The 23,607-nt window shown below is 51.0% G+C and overlaps 1 protein-coding gene across 5 annotated transcripts in view; it reads left to right on the top strand.

Moving 5' to 3' along the window:
* The window catches only part of AHRR (aryl-hydrocarbon receptor repressor), an 80,214-nt gene extending 58,705 nt beyond the window's left edge, over positions 1–21,509 (top strand). For 2 of the 5 annotated variants that reach the window (XM_027606907.2, XM_027606912.2), the window contains 7 exons: positions 2,732–2,821; positions 9,339–9,468; positions 10,878–11,011; positions 15,438–15,637; positions 16,578–16,639; positions 16,800–16,938; positions 17,753–21,509. In XM_027606907.2, the coding sequence (XP_027462708.2) occupies positions 2,732–2,821; positions 9,339–9,468; positions 10,878–11,011; positions 15,438–15,637; positions 16,578–16,639; positions 16,800–16,938; positions 17,753–18,821 (1,824 nt within the window). In that variant the 3' untranslated portion in view covers positions 18,822–21,509. Of the gene's footprint in view, positions 1–2,731; positions 2,822–7,632; positions 8,368–9,041; positions 9,103–9,338; positions 9,469–10,877; positions 11,012–15,437; positions 15,638–16,577; positions 16,640–16,799; positions 16,939–17,752 lie in introns of those variants that run through there. The other 3 variants (XM_027606911.2, XM_027606908.2, XM_027606910.2) reach the window with 3 other exon arrangements.
* The last annotated feature ends 2,098 nt before the right edge of the window (positions 21,510–23,607 follow it).

Below are 23,607 nucleotides of genomic sequence, written 5' to 3'. Positions count from 1 at the left end.
CCTGAGATCATGACCTGAGCCAAAATCAAGAATTGGATGCTTAACTGACTGAGCCACCCAGGTGCCCCTTCTATTGTTCTTACATCAGTTTTGTTAGTGTGTTTCAGGGAATTTGTCCATTTCATTTAAATTGCTTAATTTATTGAATTTCATTCTTATTTTCTTACTACCCTTTTAATGTCTTTAGGATCTGTAATGATTTTAAATCTCTGGTGTCAGTAATTTGTATTTTTCTTGATCAAAATTGCTAGGGGTTTATCAGTTTATTAATCTTTTCAAAGAACCAAATTGACTTTGTTGCTGATGTTTATTATTTGACAGTTTTAACATCATTGGTTTTTTTCACTTTGTTTTTATTTTTTTTCTTCCACTTACACTGGATTTAATTGGCTCTTTTCCCCTAGTTTCATAAGGAGAAACTGCACACTTTCTTCCTTTCATAGCTCACTGGGACTTAGTACTGTCTTTTCTGCTAATAAGTACTTGGAAGTTACCAGCTCCCTGTGTTCTCATTATGACAAGGGCATAGATTTGTGTAATTTCACACATTCATGTTGTTTTGCATCATTTAGAAGTGAGGGCATTTGGGTTTAAGTGGCTGCCATTTTCCTAGAATGCCTAGAAATCTTCAATATCAGTAATTTAAAAGCTCTTAGAAATTGATATTTATAAAACCCTAACAGAAAAATTAGCACATGATATGCACGGGCAGTTTACCAAAGAAGAACTACAAGTTAACAGTGAATGTCTGAGATCTCATTACTATCAATCCCATTAATAGTCAAAGAAATAAAAATTATAATGTAAAAAATTTATCACTTAAAAAATGGCAAAAATTCGAAAAGAAAGAAGGAAAAAGAAAGGAAGAAAGAAAAAGAAAGAAAGAAAGAAAGAAAGAAAGAAAGAAAGAAAGAAAGAAAGAAAGAGAAAGAAAGAAAAAGACAAAGAAAAGGAAAGGGAAAGGGAAATGGAAAGGAAGAAAGAGTATCCCACATGGTCAATAATTAAGGGAAATAAGTATTGTAATACATTGCTAATAACCACAAACTATAGAAGTTAATTTAAAGTCTCTAAATGTCTGTATTTTAAAGACACAAATTATTATGAACTCCACTGTCTGGGTGCCTCCCTCACCTCCAGCTTCTGCACTGACCAAGTAGAGTTACAACCTCTTGCCCCGTGGAGGTGATGCGGAATTGAATGAGCTACTTCATGTAGGGCACTTGACACTCATGAGGACCTACACAGCATGAACTGTCATTTTCTTTATCATAATGATGATGATGGTGAGAAGGAGGAAGAAGATAATAGATGGGTAGATAGATAGATGGAAGAAATGCTCATTGATCATGCAATCCAGTGGCTGTGCTCCCCTATGCACCTTCACTACTGGTGATTCTGGGAAGCCATTGCGGGATGGGGCTAAAAAGCTTGCTTTTCAAATAAAGACTTGAAATCAGGCACAACACAGTCACGTGCCCTAATTTTCTAGAAACACACACACCCAAAAAGTATGGATAAAACTGAGATTTAATAATTATAAAAATATGAATAACATACATTAACAAATTTAAAATCAAGAGGAAATGGATGCACTGATAAAAAATATTTTAAGAAGCTATAATTGATATAAGAAAAAAATTAAAAATATGGATATGCTAACAACCATTACATAAATTGATATGGTGCTAAAATCTGCCCCTTTTCACTTGCCCTCTCCCCAAAATGTGCCCAAGCTGGATGCTCTTGGAAGTGAAACCAAACTTTCAAAGAGCAGATTATCCTTGCCTCAAAAAAGCGGGTTCAGGAAATGGGAAAGAGGGAGAGGGATCTGACTCATTTCTGGTGATCTTGACACCAAAATAAGGAGAGATGCTCATAGACTAGCTTTTCTTTAAATATAGATGAATATCTCCTAAGTGAAATGAGTCAATCCCAAGAACATATTTAAAATTATGATAAGGCGGGGCATCTGGGTGGCTCAGTCGTTGAGGGTCTGCCTTCGGCTCAGGTCATGGTCCCAGGGTCCTGGGATCGAGTCCCGCCTCGGGCTCCCTGCTCTGTGGGGGGCCTGCTTCTCCCTCTCCCTCTCCCGCTGCTTGTGTTCCCTCTCTTGCTGTGTCTCTCTCTGTCAAATAAATAAATAAAATCTTAAAAAAATAAAAAATAAATAAAATTATGATAAGGCTTACCCCATAATACACAAGAATGATTCATCATCAGAAATCTATCACCAAAGTCGCCACATTAATAGACAAATTTTATGTGATTATTTCAGTAGATGTAGGAATAACACTTGATGGAGTTCAATATTTTTTCATGATAAAAACTCTTAGGAAAAGCAGAACATAGGCTGGAAGACAGTGCGTGAACAGAGAAAGTCCACGTAGGTGAAGTAAGGTTCCTGTTATGTCTCAGATACTGGTGGAGTCTCATCTTGTCATGAAGATATTTATATTTTGTAAAACACGAGTTTTATAATCACTAGGAAAAGAAGAACAGTCTTGAGGCTTATAAACGATGAACCAAGTTCCCCTGTCATCTGCTAACTTGGGACCTGTTGCAAAATTGTCATAAATAAATTAAAAGTGGGTGTTTCTGGAGGTTATGGATACAGACTACAAAACAAAAGAAATGGTTGAAAATTCAGCAAAAACAATGCTTGCACTTTCTCATTGTGAGGATTTTGAGAATGTATGCAGGAGCCAATTTGAGTTCTTATCTCTTCTAGTCTCTCGATGGCTTTGCCCTGGTCGTGAGTGCAGAAGGCATGATATTTTATGCTTCAGCAACAATCGTGGACTATCTGGGCTTCCACCAGGTAAAAACAGCTCTTCGACCTGCTATGCAGTGGGTTCCACTGTCTTGCACATGCTTACTGTCTTCCAGCCTTAAACATCTGCAAAATCGGGCTTTTCTTATCACAGAGCTTTTCTCAGGTAAGGATTTTCACACCCCGGCTTTGTCTAGGGTTCCAGGTCGTGCAGAGATGTGACAATGTCCAGGGTGTCACAAGTGTACGGGGCAGTGAATTTTGCTGCCTGTGCCCCCACCACGCATCTCACATTCAGGTGAGGGGCTGGTGAGCACCAGGGCGCCTCTCCTTGCTGTAGCATCACTGTCTGGAACCTCAGATTTGGGGCACATTCAGGAAATAGCGTGTTCTGGAAATGCCCTTATTGATTCACAGATAATTCATTTGGTCCGTTACCCCAGGCCTGCCCAGACTGGATGATTCCAGACATTGGGGCAGGGCTCTGGGGTTGAGACCCATCAAACACTGGGATCCTCCTCCAAGAAAAGGTGCAATAAAACCCCCACCCATGGCCAGGGAGGGCAAAGGAAACTTCTCTGCCTGGCCTCGGGGAAGGGAATGAAGAGAAATCCAAAGCTTGAGCCTGAAGTCCAAATCCAAATTCACACTCTTGCATAGTGCAGGCCCCCTAGTCCAGAGCTAGTGGTGGACAGGTGAGATCTCGGGGCCTCAGGGAGACACAAATGTGACCCTTCAGCAGCAAGGCCACAGCCGTTCTCATAAAGATACCCCCTCTGAAGAGGGGTTCAGCATGCAAAATTATGAACACCCTCCATTCAACATACAAATAGGCGGATTAGAGAGAGAACAAAATACAACTTTGAAAAATGAGGCATACAGTGTGTCTGTCAGTCAGGGTCCTGTTTGGAGGCAGAAATTGTGAAGTGATTTGAGTGGCTTAATATAAAAAATGGATACTAGTATAAAGATCATTAACTAGTAACACAGGAGCACAGAGGGTGGAGCCCTCAGGAGGCTGGGCGCTCCAGCAAGGAGCACATTCTGGAGACACCCTCACTGGTGAGGGTGAGGCCTTGGCCCCTGGGTGATGGAGAGGTCAGTGAGGTGCCCCAGGCCAGGGCTAGCCAGCAGGAAACTGCCCACTGGGATGCTGGCCAGACTTTCGGGGAGGCTACCCATGGTGGGGAGTCCAGGGCTGGGTGTGGCCAGCACTCGACGGGCCCAACCTCCCTCCTACAGTGCCGGGAGTACCTTTGCCAGCAGAGGGGAAATGTGTGCAGGATCCGGGATCAGAGCCAAGTGATGAATGAAGCTTAGAGGCAGTACATGGAGTTAATAACAAAAATCTCACTGGATGGGTGGAAGACCCAGGGCGTGCCCAGAAGCAAAGGGTGGTGGAAGCCAAGATCAGAGAATGTGGGTCCCTGACACGTGTGAAAATTCAAGTTGGCCTGAGGCCCCTGAAGCTGATTGGAGCATTTGATCTAATTTCCATGAAAACTGTCATTTTGACTCATTTCCAAAACCTAAGTGGCTGTCACTGTACAGATGGTTCTGAGAAGCAATTCCTCTTACACCCACCTCTGCATTTGCTTTCCTACCGCCTGAACCCAGGACCGAATGGCTGACACACCCTCTCCCGACCAGGCCTCTTCTCTGCCACTGGCTCTTCCACAGGACAGCCTGCGGCGATAGCCAACCACGTGGCCTGGGTCAGCCCCTGCAGCACATGCAGGTGTAGCCCCGGCAAGGACCCCACAGATATGGCCAGCGTGTGGCGAGTAGATGAAGTGTGGTGGGCGTGACCTCCAAGAGGCACTCCTGGGACTGCCCTGTCAGACCAGGGGGTAGAGCCTCAGCTCTGGTCTCTCTGAGCCTCCTTTTCCTCCTCCACATACAGAGCACTGGACAGAGCATTAGCCACCTGGTGCCAGTCAGGGGGAAGCATCCGTACCACCAGCCCTGCTGCAGGGGAGGCTGCCTGTTGGCTGCTCGTGGCAGTGGGTGAGACAAGGCTCCCATCACTGTGTCCTTGGGTCCATCTCCACCTCCTGAAGACATGTGGGGCAGGTGTCAGGAGATTTGAAGTGGTGGGGCATGCATCGCCCACTCCAGACAGATGAGCTCCCGGAGTGGCGGCCTGAGGCCCTTCCTCCCCACTTTAGCCTTCTGCACATGCTCTCAGGGTTGCCGAGCTCTCTGGCCATAGGGCCCCTCGTGCGACACAGAGCTCAGGGGTCCCTTGATAGCTGCTGCCAGGCTGTGGACATGATGTGATTCCAGCCCCCAAATGATGAATCCTTTTTTTTTTTTTTTGTCTTTTTGATTGCATGTGCAGGGTCAAATCTAGGAAAACAGGGTCTGGTCCGCCTTTTCCATGGTCAGAATTCCCTTCAGTTCCTATCACTGTCTGCTGAATTGCCCTGTGAATTCTCCAGACACATCCAGAGCTGCCTGCCTTCAGCCAGAATCCGGGGGTGGCTTTGGTAATAAATGCAAGTGTCCTGAGGAGCAGCTTTGGTCCCAGGTCTAAACTTACTCCCTGGATTCTCTGTTTTCTTGGAGCTTGGTTATTTTCCACCAAGTGTTAGACGTAAAATAAAGTTTTGCCTTTTATTATGAGGAAATTGTTTCCAAATGCCATTAAATCAGGCATTGCCTCTATGCAAAATATTTCGGGAAAATATTAGAACAGCTTTGTGCTGTTGTGAGCTTCTTGTGCAAAATACTTAACAAAAGTCGGGAACTGATTATTTTAGTATGTTCAGGTTCAGGAGTCTTTGTGATGAACAAGTAGGTTTTAGATGCATATTTTAGTTGCCATCTACATTTATTAATTCAAGAAGTGGTCCATTCCCTCAAAGGCCGGCAGTTGGGGGCAAACTGTCCCCAGGTGAACCAGGGTGAGGGCACTGGAGCAGTTAAGAGTCCCACAGGCTAGGCAACAGCCTAGGTAACACAATTTGCATAAAAAGTAAAGATGACAACTGCTGGAATGAGGTTTGTAAAAGTTAGTTTTATTCCTAACTCCGTAAATGATGGTTTAGAGCTAAAATAAAGGCTTCACTTGATCAGAGCTGTGTTTGTTTTTCCACTATTTGTTTTTTGCCCCACTATTTGAACAATTACTATTGTAATTACTATTACTTGTCACATTTCCCCACCGTTTATTTTTCTTGACCTTGCTTTGTAGGGAGCAGACTCTGGGAGATTAAGGGAGACGAAGGGCAGTCAGTCATGCCACACTAATTATTATACCTTTATTCCCCAAAACTAAAAAATATTCACATCTATATGTCTGTAAATTTGTCTGAGTCAGAAATATCTTTTCCAGTTTTATTATGCCCTCCCCCCAGTTGGTCTGTCTCCTGTTTTGGTTAAACCACAGACCCCCTCTTGCATGTTAATTCCACACATCCCTTCCATTAATTAACTAAGGTGTGGGGAGACATGAACAGGGCATCCAGGGACACCCACCTTTCTGGGATTCTACAAAGTGTGGGGTCACCCATTAAAGCTCACAAGAGAATAACTGAATGACAGTGCCTGTTTATTAAGTCACCATGGGAACTATGATTACCCCATGCTCACAGGTCAGCATGGTCTTTTCCTTTCATCAAAACTATAGAAGGGAAAATGCCATCCATCTACAGCAGGATAGAAGAACACTGAATTCCCAGTAATGAGTCAATCAAGTGGTATGCAGTACCTCACAAGAAAATAGAAAACATTATTTATAGAATTTAAAGAAGAACCAGACAAACAGAAGGATATGCCATATTTGTGAATTGGAGGGCTCCAATTATCATTATAAAGATGTCAGATCATGTTATAGAGGTAATGACATAAAAACCGAGCAGCTTTTTAGGTGGAAATGGACAAGCTTTTGGGAATGCAGAGAGCTGAGACTATCTAGGACCACCCAGAGAGGACAAGGGGGCAAGAGTGGTGATTACTGGGCACTTAAATGCTGGACACAAGACTTCCTGTAAAACCCAGTTGCTGGGACAGCGTGGGATTGGCACAAAGGTTGATGAACAGACTCACGGGACAGAACTGGAAGCTCAGGGCAGAGGCTCAGTGTGCACGGGTGTGGGAGTTATAACAGAGGGGGCCCTGCCTGGTGGTGGGGAAGTGGTGGTCTTGTCAACAAATGGAGTTGGGTGAACTGGATCCACATGGAAAAAAATGAATCCTGACTCTTACCTCACACCATGCACAGTAAATATCAGGTGATGGTAGAAGTTTCTAGGAGCTTCAGGACAGAGTTAGGAGATCGGTGAGGAATAATGAGGGCAACACCCCACCCATGAGGAAAGACTGATGAATCGGCTGCGTTAGATCCACTAAGAGAGCAGGAAGGCAGGCCAGGGAGTGATGATGTTGGCAGCAGAGCCCACCCAGTAGGGGACCCATGTCCAGAGCAGTTGAAGAACAGGAAAATCAGCAATCAAACTGGGGGAAGGACCAAAAAAGGCAACATGTGCACACCCACATGACACGTGTACACATGCACACACTTGCACCTGAAGACCAATAAATATGTGAGAAGATGCACAGTTTCACTGGGCTTTAGGACAGGCAGTGAGAAAAAAACCACACTGAGAACCTGTGACACATGCACCACAGCGGCTCAGATAAAGGCACAGCTGGGAAGGCTACATGCCAGCCAGAATGTAAAGCCACTGGCCCGGCATTCACCGTGGCAGCAGCATACTTGTGCACTCACTCTGGAAAGTTGCTTGGTGTTGTCTACTAAGGCTGGCCCTCTGCCACCCCCGACCCACCCAGGTGTGCACCCAACAGAGATGCACTCAGACACAGTAGTGGCGTGTGGAAGGGGCCAAGTGGGTTAATCAGGTGGAAACACTCACCCTGTGGGCACGAGAAACTGCTGCCACACACACGGCATGGGTGAACGTTACAACTGTGATGTTGAACAAGAGGACAGACATCGAAGAACAGCGTTCCGTTTACAAACATAACCAGCCTACAGCACGCGCCGTCTGCACCATGGCCGCCGCCCTGGAGGGAAGGGGGTTCTGAGGAGCTTTTGTGTCCTGTTTCCTGATCTGAGTGTTGGTTACACTGAGAACTCACTCCTCCAACTGTATGCTTTTGATTTGGGCACTTTTCAGCCTGTATGTCATACTGAATCTCAGTATTATTATTATTAGGAAAGTGTCCCTGTGGGAAGGGCACTCGTGATCATAGGGCCGCCGGGTGAGGTACGAGCAGGTAGGCGAGAGGGGAGCCACCAGGTCTTGAACTGGAGGGAAAGCCTGGTGCGTCCACTTTCACTATGAGTTGGTTTCTGCCCATTGGCCCCAAGTTCATGTCCAGAGCCTCTGACCCTAGACGACAACGACCAAGGACAACAAGCATTCTGACCTCTCTGACCACTTCTTTCTCTGAAAACGTAGTCCCTTTGGACTAAGGAATGCGCTGGTGATTGTAGTACCAAGTAGCTTTCAAGTTATGATTATGTCCCTTTTCTACCTTCCTGCAGTTGAATCTTGTTTGACATCTGGGGGTCCCAGTGAACCCTAGGCATGGAGTTTCAGGCAAGAGTACAGCCACTTGAAAACGTGGTAGGTCTCATCCAGTCTGGGTGAATTTACTAGTTACTTTCTTTAAAAGTAACCAATTTCTGGTCTTGATTTTTCAGGAACTTTCCCTCCATCTAATTATTGTAATGATCCTGTTGGGAAATGACACAAACTTAGAAATGGCCCGTTCCAAAGAGATCACTAATGGCACCTGCCAGGTTATTCAGGTGTTGTTGGGCCAGGCTCTCAGTGTGGATAATGGGTGACACTGTTCAGTTAAGGGGAGGTAAGGAGGAGACGTGCACCACCCTCTGAGAACACTTCTGCTGACAATCGCAATAGTCATGTTCCTCGGAAACCGGTCTCTGTAGCTCCCAGTTGTGGCCTCTGCACCCTGAAGTGCAGCTTCTCAGTGTAGACCTGGTGCCTTCGAGGGTCGGCCTCTGTGTTCAGGGCTCAGGTAGGTGGGAGGACAAAGGACCAGGGAGAGGGCGGGAGAGCAGCAGTCCTTGTAGCATTGTAGAAGGAAGCAGCAGCCAGGCCTGGAAGTGCTGGGATGAAGGAAGTCACTGGCCAGGAGGCCTGGCCAGGCTCTCATCTGCTCTGATGCTTCCCAGCTCACCTGGCAGCTCCTGTCTCACCTTGTGACTCTGGTCTCACCTGGCAGTTCCCACCTCACTTCTCAGGGATGCTTTCCTAATAAACTTTTGTGATAGGATGAAAAGTGCCCACATCATAAACACACAGCTTGATGAGCTCTCGAAGTCCTGGAGAAAAGTGAGTATCCTGGACCCAGAAGGTGTTTGGTCTCCAAGCCTCCTGCTCTGTCCCCCGAGAGCACTGCCTGGGTGAGTGGGAGGCTGGGGGCGGGGGGGCCTCGCATGAGTCAAATGCCAAACTCCTGCCTTTCCCATGAGACATCTTTAGAGGGCAGTGAGTGAGACAGGTTTTGCAATTATTAATCACTGGAATAAAAAGCATGCAGATTCACTTAGTTTAAAACAATGTTGCAGACGGATGTGATGCACCAAAACATTTATGACTATATCCACGTGGATGACCGCCAGGACTTCTGCCGGCAGCTTCACTGGGCCATGGACCCTCCCCACGTGGTGTTTGGGCAGCCCCTGCACTCAGAGACAGGTGGGTCTTTGGGTCTTCTGTGGGTCTAACCAAGACTTGGAACGGTTCGTGTAAACATGTGGATGCCTCTGAGAAATTTCCATCATGCTTTCTCATCTGCCTTTGCTTCACATTGAATGCAGTGCCTGACATTTCTCTCCTTCGGGGACCCCCTCCCACACACCCCTCCCCTCTGCAGGGGTCCCCACTCAGCTCTCTGGTTCCTGAGTGCATGTGGCTTGGCTGGAGCATGAGACCACTTCACAAGAAGCTACAGTACTTGTCTCTCATTTTGCAAACTCCCCCTCAAGATGCACATCTTCCAGGAAATTCCTTTGGCCCATATTAGATTTACCTGAAAAAAGGCCTAAAGATTATTGTCTGCTCAGAGACACTGCCCCTTGTGGGCAAGCCCCCCTGCAAAGGGTTTCCTCCAGGTCTACGGCCCCTGCCCCATCAGGACACATGCGGCAAGCACCCATCTCTGTGAGAGGTAGTGGAGCAGATGGGAGGCCAAGGGGAGGGGGTGGTGTCCACTGGGGGGTTCCAGCTCTTCCACACACTTTCCCCAAAGTTGTAAACAATTCAAGAAAAGCTTCTACCACAATCTCAGCTAACAGCATGATTTACCTCGCAAAGCTGAGTGAAAAAGAAAAGCCTGGGTGCCAATATGCAATATCATTTTATAAAGCTCAAAACAAAACTGGACAACAGGGTCACAGTCATACGTGCAGTTGTCCTGAGATGGTATTTTTAAGGGCAGAGAACAACGAAGGCAAAATTTGTCAGAGCAACTATCTCTATCGGGAAGAGGGTGGGCGGGGAGCAGAGGCGGAGGCCAGTGGTACTCAGGGGGACACACACGCATGTGTGTGTGCGTGCAAGGGACGGGGCGGGCATGTGGTGGGGGCATGTGGGGGATGCGGGATGGGTGTGTGTGGCAGGTGTGTGCATGCGGTGGGACAGGGGTGTGTGTGGGCATGTCCGTGGCAGGATATGTGTGCAGGGTGTGTGTGTGCATGATGGGATGTGTGTGTGTGAGTGTGGGAGAGGGGTGTGTGGGCTGTGTCTGTGGGGCGAGCTGTGTGGGCTGTGTGTGCACGGTAGGATGCGTGTGGGCTGTGTGCGGGAGGGTGTCCGAGGTGGACTGCGTGGGGCGTGGCAGCGCGCCTCGTGGCGCGCAGAGGCTGGCGGTGTGGGGAGGCGCGCGTGTGTGACCGCGTGTGGCCGTATGCACGCGTGTGTGACTGTGTGCCCACAGGTGTGCCCGTGTGTGACCCTGTGTGGCCGCGGACGCGGCGGGCCGGCGGGCGGGGGCGCACGCCTCCGTGCTGGGCGCTCACCCCTGTGCGCACGCCCCGAGCCCCTCAGAGCACACTCACCGCCTCTCTCTCCGCCGCGCCCCCGCGTCGGTGCCATCGCGGCCGCAGAGGACGCCGTCCTGGGGAGGCTGCTGCGCGCGCAGGAGGGAGGCGCGGGCTCGCCCACGGACTTCTCGGCCTTCCTGACGCGCTGCTTCGTGTGCCGCGTGCGCTGCCTGCTGGACAGCACCTCGGGCTTTCTGGTGAGTGCGCGCCCCCTGGCGGCCAGAGGCGCCCCTCGCGCGGAAGGGTTTTCGGGAGCGAGAGCGGGAGCCGCGCGTGAACGTCGCGCTCGGTTTCGTCTGCTTAGTTGCACCTCCATTAAGACTCTTGGAGAGACGTTTGCCCGGCGCAGCCCGCAGCCTGGCGTGCGCCTCCGCTCCTGCGCAGGCTGTTGGTGTGACCTCTTGTCTTGCCGGCAGACACTTGGGGTTTCCATCTCCCGTCCTCTTAGGGCCCCTGGGAAGAGGCGGCAGGGGCGGACCCCAGCCCACCCAGACCTCAGCGGGCCTCGCATCCCGGGGTGGGGGGGGGAGGGGTCCGCTCTGCGGCGCCCCCCACCCTCCTGTGCCGCTGCCTGCAGACCAACACCATGACCTCTGACCCCAGGACTCCCAGGCCTTTGTCAGCGGTCGGCCCCTCAGGCTGTGTGCCCTCTTCCCCAGCCCCACCTGGGCTGTGGGCCCCTCCGGAGTCTCTCTCTCACCTTGACCTTGGGGTCCTGCAGGGGGTCCACAGGAGGGATGCGCCCTCAGTGTTGCGCTGGGCGGGGCTGGGGGTCTCGCTCAGCCTGTGTTGGAGGAAAGGCGAGCAGAGGACAGTGGGCATTCCTCTGGGTCGCCTTCCAAGTGGCTCTGAAAACAGGGAGCCCTGGGGAAGCCCCCACAGACCAGTGTGAGCTGGAAGAGGCCCTCACCTGTCAACACGAGCTCTTGGGTGTCCTGCCTGCCTGTCCCATCTCATGCGAGCTCCTCTCCATTTTCTTGATTCATGCTGACCTTTTCCAGCCCAGGGCCTGCTGTGTGCAGCACCATGCAGAACGCAAGACCCAGAGCTTCCCTACTGCTCTTCGAGTGGCTTGCAGGAAATGCACACCCAAGCCCTTCCACATCCAAGTCATCTGAGGGTCCTGGGCTGAGCAGCAGGCTCTCGGAGATCAGAGTCGCGCTGACTGCATAGCCCCACCACAGGCGGGGAGCAGTGGGGAGAGGCCTCATTGGCCCACAGGGTGGGCAGTACTTTCCATTAACCTTCTCCTGCTGGCGGGTCTTTTTTTTTTTAATAAAAACATTGCTCATATGTAACACACATCCAGTCATTTCAGAAGAGTAGAGAACAAAATACAAAAATGTCCTCCTTTGCATACCCAGGCCCCTTTGCAGATATCAGCACCCCAGTACTGTTCTTCCTGAAGCTCTTCTCACCCAGCCTCCCCAACTTTCTGCTCTGCCCTGACCAGTGTGAGAGGGCTGAGCTTGTGGTGGTCTTGTGGACTCTCCCCAGGACTCAGGACCCTCTGTGCCTCCACATGTGCTCCCTGAGCCTCACCTGGCTGACCCCTCTTCAAACTGGAGGTCCTCAGTGGAGACACTGCACTTTCAGAGTCCCATGTCACCCACTCAGGCCATCCAACCTGCCAGGTTGCTCTACATTTGCCCAGAGTGATGGCATCTTAGGAAATCACTCCAAGCTGCCTCTTGGTGGCATGTGTCATTTATGGCAATATTTTGGCCTCAGCCATCTGGCAGTACAATGGCAGCATCGTGTTCCTTGGATTTATTCTACTGATCCAAGGGGACAGTGAAGAAGGTCGCTGGTGGGTGATGGTGGGAATGTCTCTGGACCCAGCTCTGAAGACCCAGGAGGCTCAGCCCTACAGCAGAGGCATCCCACACTGCATGTTTCTGCAGGCCTTTCCATGCACACCAGGACCTTCACAAGAGAATTAGCTTTTTATTTGCATTATAGTCCCAGATCTGCTGCCACTGTGTATACAATGATTGCTCATCTTTTATTTAGGTGATTAGTTGACCATAAGGTCTTTTATTTTGATAATATTTTGTTCTAAATTTTATGGAAATTAATATAGCTACTATTTATTGGCTTACAAGGAATGTCCACTTTTTAAAGTTGGATAACCAATTGCTGGAAATTGGAAATTCTTATTTTCAGATGACATAAAATTGGAGGGATTTTTACTATACAATCAAGCAGAAATTAGAATATAGGTTAAAATGAAATGGTAAAAAACAATGCACTGAATAGAGGAAACAAGCAAAAGAAATTTGTCTGAAAATGTTTGATTACACTAATTCATAAAATTCGTTACTGCACACACTGGAAAGGGCCCGGGCATTCAAAAGGAATGCACTGGGAACAGGCAAGTGGGCATGACTTACAGCTCTCCTGGCATTCCTCTGTGACTCTGTGGAAGCCACCCTCTTTCCACAGTCAGGTCAAAGTGGTGCTCCTGTCTAGACTGGCTCACTAGCCCATTGTTACATCAGGTATTTAGAGGTCCTGTTGACATTTAGTTGGTAGTTTGAAATCAGCCATGATGGGAATATTTCCACCAAAGAAATTGACAAACATTACAAATCAGGTCTTTTTTTCTCTGGAGAGCTGAATGTTGAACATATCCCAGCACACAGCTACCTTGAATTCTCCACACCAAGAATGTGACTGGCAAGCAGTAGGTGTTTTGCAAATGTTTTTTCATTCAATAAATCCATACACAAATGGGGAGATGGACAGATGGATGATGGGAGGATGGGGGGATAGACGGGTGGACGGACGGATGGATGGATGAGACGCTGGGTGGACGGACGGATGGATGGATGAGACGCTGGGTGGACGGACGGATGGGTGGATGAGACGCTGGGTGGACGGACGGATGGGTGGATGAGACGCTGGGTGGACGGACGGATGGATGGATGAGACGCTGGGTGGACGGATGGATGGATGGATGAGACGCTGGGTGGACGGACGGATGGATGGAGGGATAGACGGGTGGACGGATGGATGGATGGATGAGACGCTGGGTGGACGGACGGATGGATGGATGAGACGCTGGGTGGACGGACGGATGGGTGGATGAGACGCTGGGTGGACGGACGGATGGGTGGATGAGACGCTGGGTGGACGGACGGATGGGTGGATGAGACGCTGGGTGGACGGACGGATGGGTGGATGAGACGCTGGGTGGACGGATGGATGGATGGATGAGACGCTGGGTGGACGGACGGATGGATGGAGGGATAGACGGGTGGACGGACGGATGGATGGATGAGACGCTGGGTGGACGGACGGATGGATGGATGAGACGCTGGGTGGACGGACGGATGGATGGATGAGACGCTGGGTGGACGGACGGATGGGTGGATGAGACGCTGGGTGGACGGATGGATGGATGGATGAGACGCTGGGTGGACGGACGGATGGATGGAGGGATAGACGGGTGGACGGATGGATGGATGGATGAGACGCTGGGTGGACGGACGGATGGATGGATGAGACGCTGGGTGGACGGACGGATGGATGGATGAGACGCTGGGTGGACGGACGGATGGGTGGATGAGACGCTGGGTGGACGGACGGATGGGTGGATGAGACGCTGGGTGGACGGACGGATGGGTGGATGAGACGCTGGGTGGACGGACGGATGGGTGGATGAGACGCTGGGTGGACGGACGGATGGGTGGATGAGACGCTGGGTGGACGGACGGATGGGTGGATGAGACGCTGGGTGGACGGATGGATGGGTGGATGAGACGCTGGGTGGACGGACGGATGGATGGAGGGATAGACGGGTGGACGGACGGATGGATGGATGAGACGCTGGGTGGACGGACGGATGGATGGATGAGACGCTGGGTGGACGGACGGATGGATGGATGAGACGCTGGGTGGATGGACGGATGGATGGATGAGACGCTGGGTGGACGGATGGATGGATGAAGGGTTGGAGGTTTGGAGGGATAAGGAGAGAGAGGGCCACATTGTGGGGTCATTCTTTCATCGAGGGCAGGAATGCCCTGAAGGCACTTAGTAATTTAGATTAGCTTTTCTACTGTAGAAAGATCTTTTATTTTCTTTTATCACAAACTCCTAAATTACACTATATACTCTAGATAAAATCAGGTTGTCCCTAAGCTTTATCATCGTAAATGAGAAATGATAATTCTGAAATAGAGAGTTAAAGCTGGAACAGCCCTCCGAGATTATCTCCTCCAGCAAATCCTGCCAGGGTGGCTGATGGCTCTGCCACGGGCCAGTGACAGCTCGTGTCCATGCACAGTAGCACTCACTGTGTGAGGGTCCCACGAGTGCACACACGAGCACGTGCTTGTCAGTTAAAGGATATGACTGAAACTCCAGAGAAACTGTGCATCGCCCTGAAGGCCCTGGGACGGTCCACACCCCAGTAGGCCACGCGTGGACGAATTGTTGGCCACGCATGGACGAATTGTTGGCCACGCATGGACGAATTGCTGGTTTGTGTCTCCTTAGTGACTCAGGATAAGATTCTTCTCCACGTTTCTCATCCTGAGAATGTGCGTTCTGCATTCTTGAACGGTGACACTAATTCGTTCTGTGGACACTTCTTCGTTTCTGTCTTTAAAACACCAGACAATGCAATTTCAAGGAAAACTAAAATTCCTGTTTGGACAGAAGAGGAAAGCGCCGTCGGGGACTGTCCTGCCCCCTCGTCTCTCACTGTTCTGCATCGTGGTGCCTGTCCTCCTACCCTCTGTGGCGGAGATGACAATGACGAGCGCGTTTTTGCGGGTGAAGCACAGGATGGACGTCTCAGCCTCTATGGACGCAAAGTGAGTGAGAGTCCTCTCAGAAAGCAGCCACGCCCACTGCTGCTCCCCCGTCCTTGCCCCCGTTCCTGCTGCCCTCTCTCTGCTCTTTACAGATATGACCAGAGGATGGGTAGGGACCAGCACTATAGGGAGCTCTGACTCCAAGGCCTGTTGGCCCGCATTGCAGTCCTGGCACTGGCATCTGCTAGAGAGGTGGCCTAAAGGGAATCACTTAAGCCTTGTTTCTTTCTTTTGAAAATAATGAAATAGTACCTATGAGGATGAGTTTGCTTAGAATTCAAGGTCACAAGCTCTGTGATTTCTATGTGTGTGTGTGCTCGCTGCCCTATGAAGGATGGTTCACTAATTTAGTGTTCTGGGTGAGTTTATGGAATGTAACTAGTGGAAATCACAAAATTCCACTAATTTTGTGATTTCCTAATTTAGTGTTCTGGGTGAGTTTATGGAATGTAACTAGTGGAAATCACAAAAATTGACTGTATTTTCACTGTGGGCATCCACAGTGTTCACTAATTTAGTGTTCTGGGTGAGTTTATGGAATGTAACTAGTGGAAATCACAAAAATTGACTGTATTTTCACTGTGGGCATCCACAGTGTTCACTAATTTAGTGTTCTGGGTGAGTTTATGGAATGTAACTAGTGGAAATCACAAAAATTGACTGTATTTTCACTGTGGGCATCCAGAAAAAAACAAAAAAACCCAAAACATTTATGTGTATGTCTACTTTCTGAAGAAAATTCATTAACCTTTTATTGGCGTGATAAGTGATGTGAATTGGAGTTTTTAGCATATCTGTAGCTGAGGAAAGACTTACAAGCTGTAGGAAATTAAAAAGCGTCTTCTCTCCTGGGCATGACAGTGACACCAGCTTGGTGTCAGTTCCTACCAAGCAGCACAAACTTACCTACATGTATTTTCCTATTATCTGTTCTTCACAGAGTGAGAGCTGCTGCAAGTCCATGTGAACCAGAATTCCACGGGAAACCCAGTTACTTTGCAGGTACTTTTCCAGATTCACTGTCTCCTGTGTTTTAAAAGGGTGAAATGTATCTATGTCCCTCTGGGGGCTCTCCCTGCCCCAGCGCTGTGCTGCATTCCTCCAAACCCAGGCTGGAGGGTGTGGGCATCTGTGCTGAGCACCCCTCCCTAAATCCTCACAGGGAGGAACAACGGAGAAAACATTCCAGTGCTCAGGACACAAGCGGATGCGGGACGCTGGGCCCGGGTTCCAGCCAGGGCCCAATGTCTGTGCCTCAGAAACGGCCCTGACCTCGTTTCTGACCCTGAGGGGGCCGCAGGGTAAGTGGTGCTCTGGCCCAGCTGGGCCTCAAGGAGGAGAAGAGCCACTGGCTGCCGGTCTGGTGGCCTTGACTGTGACAGGTGAGCCTGGCTCTTAGGGGAACAGGAAGGTACACCTGGAGCACACCCAAACATGCATCCTACCCCGGGAGTTGTCCTTACACGTCTGGGGTGTGCCCGAGGCTGCCAGGATGCTCCAGCTGAAGCCTGGACCCTGGGTGACCACCCCGTCCTCTGCCCTCACCTGCACTCAGAGACCCTCCCTCTCCCTCCTCCCCCAGGCCCCCACTGCCGGCCCTGACCAGGAGGTCTCCTCTTGGAGGACCGGCCTGGCTGCGTGGCAGGGCTCCACCTCATCCTCCTGGGCACTGTCTCCCCCGTCACCTCAAGTGTTGTGGGCGCAGCAGCATGCGTGCCAGTGACAGGCCAGGCTCATAGAAACTGCCGGAAAGGGCATCTATCTGCCTCTGCGTCTGGGGTGGGTGTGTCTGACCCTTGACACCCGGTGTAGGCCTCATGGAGATACACCCCCGCATGTGCCACTCCCTGCACCCCCACCGCACCCCTGGACCTGCAGAGCTCTGCATGGGCATCCAGCAGGCCATGGAAGGGTCAGTTACAGGAGAGGAGGATGCTGGCCCCTGGGGTCATAGGGCTGCTGGGGTGTTAAAAATGGAGGTGGCAGGAGCGCATAGCCACACTTGCAAGTTCAGCCAGGATCATGCTAATTTAATGCCCTCCCTTAGAGACCCCACCCAAGGGGGTCAGATGACCAGATCCCTGCTCTGTCTGACAGGCTGTCTCCTCTCTGCAGGGACAGGTCAGGAGACGAGCACGGGAGGGTGCCCAGCGGCTCCTCAGGAGCCAGGGGGCGGAGGGAGATACATGCATACAGTTGCTGCTTTGAGGCACCGGGACCCGTGAAGCACCTGAGCTGGATGACAGGGAAACATGGCCAGGATGGGGGTACCAAGCTGAAGCTGGAGTCCAGCAAGAGTGACCCGTTCTCCATGTGTGCTGTGTCCCTTGGTTCCTGCGTGCCCTGCCCAGGCGTTCAGGGCGCCGTCCACACCAGTGGGGTAACTGCTTTCAGGAATTCACCCAGTTGTCACCCAGGAAGCCATTCTCCCAGTGCCTACACCAGCCGCACCAGCCGCACCAGCAGAGCTTTGCGGGACAGCGATCAGGGCCAGGTGCACCCTCCACCCAGCTGCCCCTTCCCCCAAGGGAGCCTGGACAATGGGCTTCCTCAGCCCAGAGGGCAGCGTCTTACAGCAGTGGGCCATTCCATCGAGGACACCAAGTTTCGAGGTGGGCCAACGCCCTCGGGAGCTCCGTGCAACCCCATCTTGTCACTTGATGTGCCCATCAAGATGGAGAGTGACTCTGGGTCTGAAGATGCAGCAGATGGCTACTCCATGTCCCCAAGTCAGGTGTGGTTGGGAGCCAGTGGTATGGCCAAGAGACAGCTGGTCACTTTCCCTACCAGGATGCACCTGAAAACAGAGCCGGAAGCCAGGCACCACCTGTATGCTCCGCACCTGGGGCACAGCTTGCTGGAAGCTCACCCGAGTGGCAGGGCTCCGCTCAGACCTGGCAGGGAGCTGACCCCCTTCCACCCCGCACACTGTGCATGCCTGGAGCGTGTGCATGGCCTTCCTGAGCCAGATCGTCCCCACCACTTCTGTGCACAGGGTCACCAGCCCCCTGCACTGGGCTGTGACTGCAGAGCTCCAGGGACTACGCCCATCGTCAAACGAGAGCCCCTGGACTCAGCGCTATGGGCCAGTCACAGCCAGGGCGGGGTGCCTGGAATGTTCCCCAAAAGTGCCGTGGCAACTCTGATGCCTCCCAAAGCGCCCGAGTGTGCTTTCCTGCCATAAAGTGGGGTGTTTGTAAAAGCCTCTGTCCACACTCAGACTCACCCCTCAGCTGGGACGGCACATGCAGGATCAGAGCCTTTCTTCTGCACTGCTGCATGAGTTCAGTCCCCTGGTAGGAGTGGGCAGCGTGTGCAATGACATATTCCGTATTTTGTGAAGTGTCATGCAAGTTTTTCAATGCAAAGTGGTCTTAAGTCTGTTTAAGTATGACAGTATTTCTCTTTGAAGGATTAAAAGTTTTCAGAAAGTGGCTGGAGTGAGACAAGTCAGCCCGGCAGGGCATCCCCCACTCTGAGAGGCAGTGGGCTCCTGGCCGACTGGCAGTCATGCCATAGTTCCCAGGGGTCCCCACGCCCACTTCCCGGTGGATTGACGCCTCTGTGGAGTGGACTGCAGACAACAGGCACACCCTGCGTGTAAATTAGGGATATAATTCTCTTGAGCCACAGTTGCCATGCCCCCATTCATGGAAGGAATCTGGAAGGTTCTAGGCAAAAAAGGCTCTGTGTGCTGGGTCCTGCCCTCTCTACTATGTGCAGCATATGCTTCTCAACCCCACGGCAGAGTCTGAGGCCATACCCAGGTGCAAATGGATAATGTCCCGTTCCTCCTGGAAGTCTGTCTGGCATTTTTAATGGGCCTCTGAAGGTGGTTCATGCTAATCTGTCTCCAGTACATGGTGGACCTCGAGTTTACAGAGTCTGGGTTTGGAAGCAGAGAAAAGGACAAAATGTAGAGAAAAGAGGTAGGAAGTCAAGTTGTCCGTGGGGGCTGTGTATCGGTTTTCAAATGAGAATTCCAATCACCGCCTAAGGAAGAATTATTAGAGACAAGACGGACAGGAAATGTTTTCTAGAAAAACTGTAAAGGTCATACACTCTGACCATAGAAGACCTGGATGTGAAGGCATAACTCAGAATGTGGAAGTCTCCCACAATCACCGCCAGAGATGGACCCCCTGCCCTGCGCTAGTGCACTTGGTGTGGGGTGTGCCGTCAGGTGTGAAGGCCACCACCAAGCCCGCCTGTCCCGTGGTGGACCTGCTCCTGCTCCTCACGGACAAGAGCATCTGTCCCTAAAGTCACCTCCACCCGGGAGTCTCGGGAGGTGGCAGGAGCCCCCAGGGAAGGACTTGCTGCTCCACCATTGGTACGTTCTGCTCTCCAGTGTGGGGCCTGTCTCTCCATCATATGTGGCTTTGGGGTGTCAGTCTTCAGCTGAGTTCATGCACATTCACCTTGTCAGAATTTGGGGTTCGGCTGGTAGGACTGGGTCTTCTGGACACTTGGGCACACGCTGGGGTGCCCCTGCACAGGTTGCCAGCCTTGTGGAAGGGTCCCCCTTGCGGGATGGCAGGAGCTGAAGGCCTCCTCCTCGCACTGACCGAGAAGGCTACCCATTGGAGCCCAGGTTGGGAGCGGTCAATGTGTGGTCCCCTGGGGCCAGCCCAGCAGCCTCTCCCCCAGTCACCTCACTGAGGCCCTGCGAAGGGTGACATTGGTGCTGCAGTAACCCCACTTCGCTGCCAGAGTCTCCCCCATCTGTTATGATGGTGGTACAACCCCCTGGGACGCCTGCTGGGGCCCTCCGACTAGCCCTGGGCCCTCCTCACACGGTTCTCAGGCTGAGCACAGCACCCCTCTGCTGCCTGAGACATGGAGTGGAATCTCAGAATCCTCCTCCTCCTTCCTGGCCAAACCCGGCGCCCAGGTCCCACATGTGACGGCGCACCTCCCTGGGGTCCCCATCTGTGAGGGCACCGACCCTCTCACTTCATCCATGGAGAAGCCACACACCGGGCCCAGGCTGGCTGCAGGACCATGTCCTGAGATGCCCTGGGGCTCCCCCAAGAGTGATGCCTGCCCTTCCCCACCTCAGGGCGCAGCAGACAGGGAGTACTACATGCATGTAACGTGCAACCCGGAAAAACACAGGACGGGAAAGGAGGAATTCAGACATCATTGCGTGTTTGCACACTGTAGCCCGGCTGCAGTGTAACCAAAGAAGAGCTCCAGACAAGAGCCTCAGGGAGCAGCCGTTCTGAAGCACACAGTTGTCACTGCTCACAAGGACCATGGCACCATGCCGCCCCCTCCCCACAGGTGGCCAGATGCGCACTTGGCAGGTGGACAGGTCCTGCTTTGCTGACAGAGAATTCAACACCTGGAAGTCAGCTCTGTGGGTCTTGTGTTCTGGAGATGCCCATCATCCGCCTGGGCCCCTTGAACACTCCAGGTCAACACCAGCAGAATGTCCTTGAGTCTGTACATGCCCCTCCTAAAAAGGATTGTGTGGGAAGATGATGGAATGTAGAGGGTGCTGATGTAGTCACTTCCGCTTTAAAATGTCATTATCAGTACTAATTATAGGCTTGTATTCTTTTGTTGTCTCATAGCTTTTGCTTATATAGCTAAAAAACATTAAAATCAAATGTAATGTGGGAATGGTTGGATGGGAGGAGATGAACACAAGTTACATTTTATATTTTTACAGCTTCTACTGGAGGAAAAAAGTTTTGGACATCTAGACTGACTTGTTGACTTTTTAAAAATGAATATATTTTAATGAAACTTTTAATACCGTTTTCTCAGTGCCTTTAGAAAGAGCCTTCACATATATTTCTGATACTGTGGTTTGTATTAAATATGCAATATCGATATAAAATAAATCACATCTTAAATCATGTTTACCATAAACAGAAATGTCTATTTGATTTTCCAAATGAAGTAACTGCATTTCCTTTAGTGTGTGTTTCTAGTCCTTTACTACTGGATAGAAGGCAAGAATAAAAGTGAAAATAAACATGCTGGCACCAAAAGTTGCAAGGAGGAGGCTGAGTGCTTGCCATGGGCTCGCTGGGCGCTTCCTCCTCACCCGCCAGTCCCTCTCCTCCTCATGTTGAGGGTTGGGGGACCTTCCAGGTGCCATTAGGATAGCCCAGACTTGCCCTGTCCTGTAGGGAACGGACACCTGGTCCCCGTGAGTGTGTGCACATGTGTGCGTGTGCAGGTATGTGATTAGGGCGCCCCCATGGCCCTGTGAAGGGTGGCAGACTTCTTGCTGTGAGCTCACAGGGAGGAATGGGCATGGGAGCTCTGTGCAGTCTCTTTGTTTCAGGGCACTGATCCCATTCTCATGGCCTCGCAGGCTAGGGTTCAGCATATGAAATCTGGGGGACATTCAGGCCACAGCAGCAGCCCGCCGGCCCCCACCGGGCCTCACGTCCTCCAGCAGCACTGTTGTTGGGCCCCTCTGGGTGCCAGGGCTCTGACAGTGCTGGGGACTCAGCAAGGAAAGAAAGACACAGAGCTCACTGGTGCATATGCACATGGACACGGTGAGCACAGAAACACCTGGTCCTGTAATGCGCAGGAAGGGGACGGCGCCACACTAACGGGCTGGGCGAGCGAAGCCCGGGTGGAGGTTTGTGGGCAAGGCCACACGGAGGGTCACACAACAGCAGCCTGCCGGGCTGGAGCCAGAGGACAAGGAGAGGGCGGGGACAAGGTCCTGGAGGGCCTGCAGGTCACACACAGGCCTGGGAGAAAAGGGATAGAGGAGGGCTCCGTGTGGGAACAGCCATGGGCTGCAGTCTGAGGGTCATGTGGGCTGCAGGGCAGTAGGGGCCCCCAAGTCCTCCCTAAGGACACCGGGAGGCCTCCCCCCGACCGGGTCTCTAGCCTGGAGTCCTGCTTGCCCCCTTTCTGGTCTCCCCACGCTTGTTTGCCCATCTGGTTGATTTGTCCACGTTCTCTTTGTAGCAGGATAGCAGCATCTCCTCAGTGACCGATTTTGTGTGTCTGTGGCTTGTCTTTTCATTTAAAGATTTTATAAAATACAAGAGTTTAACATTTTAGCATTGCAGTCTTTTTCTTTATGGCTTATGCATTTAGCATCTTAGGAAAAACCCGGTAGTGCCTTTGACATAAAGCCCACGTTGTCTTGATACTAACGTTGGCGCCCCACCAGTGTTCTATGGCCCTGACCACCCTGTTCCTCCGTGTTTTAGGTGCTTTTCTCATAACCGTTTGCCTGTTTTACAATCCATTTACTTTGCTCCGATAGTTGATATATTTGAATGTATTTTTACATTCCAGGTACATACGTCCTTTGAGGTTTTTCTCCTGCCTTGTGTCCCCACGGGATTGCAGCTCTTTTCTCTGTTCCTTCCCCTATTTGTTTGGAAGTTACGATTCTAGTTCTATTCTTCATGTGTATTTAACAAAGTCTAAGTCGGAATTAGTCAAGAGCTCTATTCTCCCAGAACAGACAAGGGTCTCAGGGCCTTTAGGACAGGCTACTGCACTCTGCTCTTTACTCCAAGGTTGGGGGGCTTCTCCAGAAATATTCCTGGGGTTGCTTCTGTCAAAGGGCTTCAGTGAGAGCTGCTAGGCTGAGGAGGGTGTTAGACCCAGGTGACGTGCAGGCTCCCAGCTCTGAGTTCTTGGGGGGCGAGGGACTTCCCTGACTCAGGGAGCCCAACACCTGGGAGAAACTGCTTTTGGGGACTTTCTTTTTCTTGGTCCACTCTTGCACTGAGGATGCATCCTTTGAGCATCCTGGCTTTGTGGAAGAGCCCTGACCCCACATATGGGTGTGAAAGCCCATCCTGGGCATCAGCCCCCTCCCCTCCTCACCCATCCCTGCTCTAGGGTAGTTTTCCTCCAGGCTTTCCTGAGCTTGCTTGGGCTCAGGAAAAGGGTGACTTACAAAGGTGCTCGCTATTTTCATCCAATGTTTTACAGGAGACTTTCAGTTATTTGGTCTGCCAAAAAGAGAAGTCAAA

The sequence above is a fragment of the Zalophus californianus genome, chromosome 5, assembly GCF_009762305.2.
Source record: "Zalophus californianus isolate mZalCal1 chromosome 5, mZalCal1.pri.v2, whole genome shotgun sequence".
Taxonomy (NCBI): domain Eukaryota; kingdom Metazoa; phylum Chordata; class Mammalia; order Carnivora; family Otariidae; genus Zalophus; species Zalophus californianus.
Note: the sequence above shows the minus strand (reverse complement) of the source record. Positions and strands in the feature narration are given on the sequence as shown.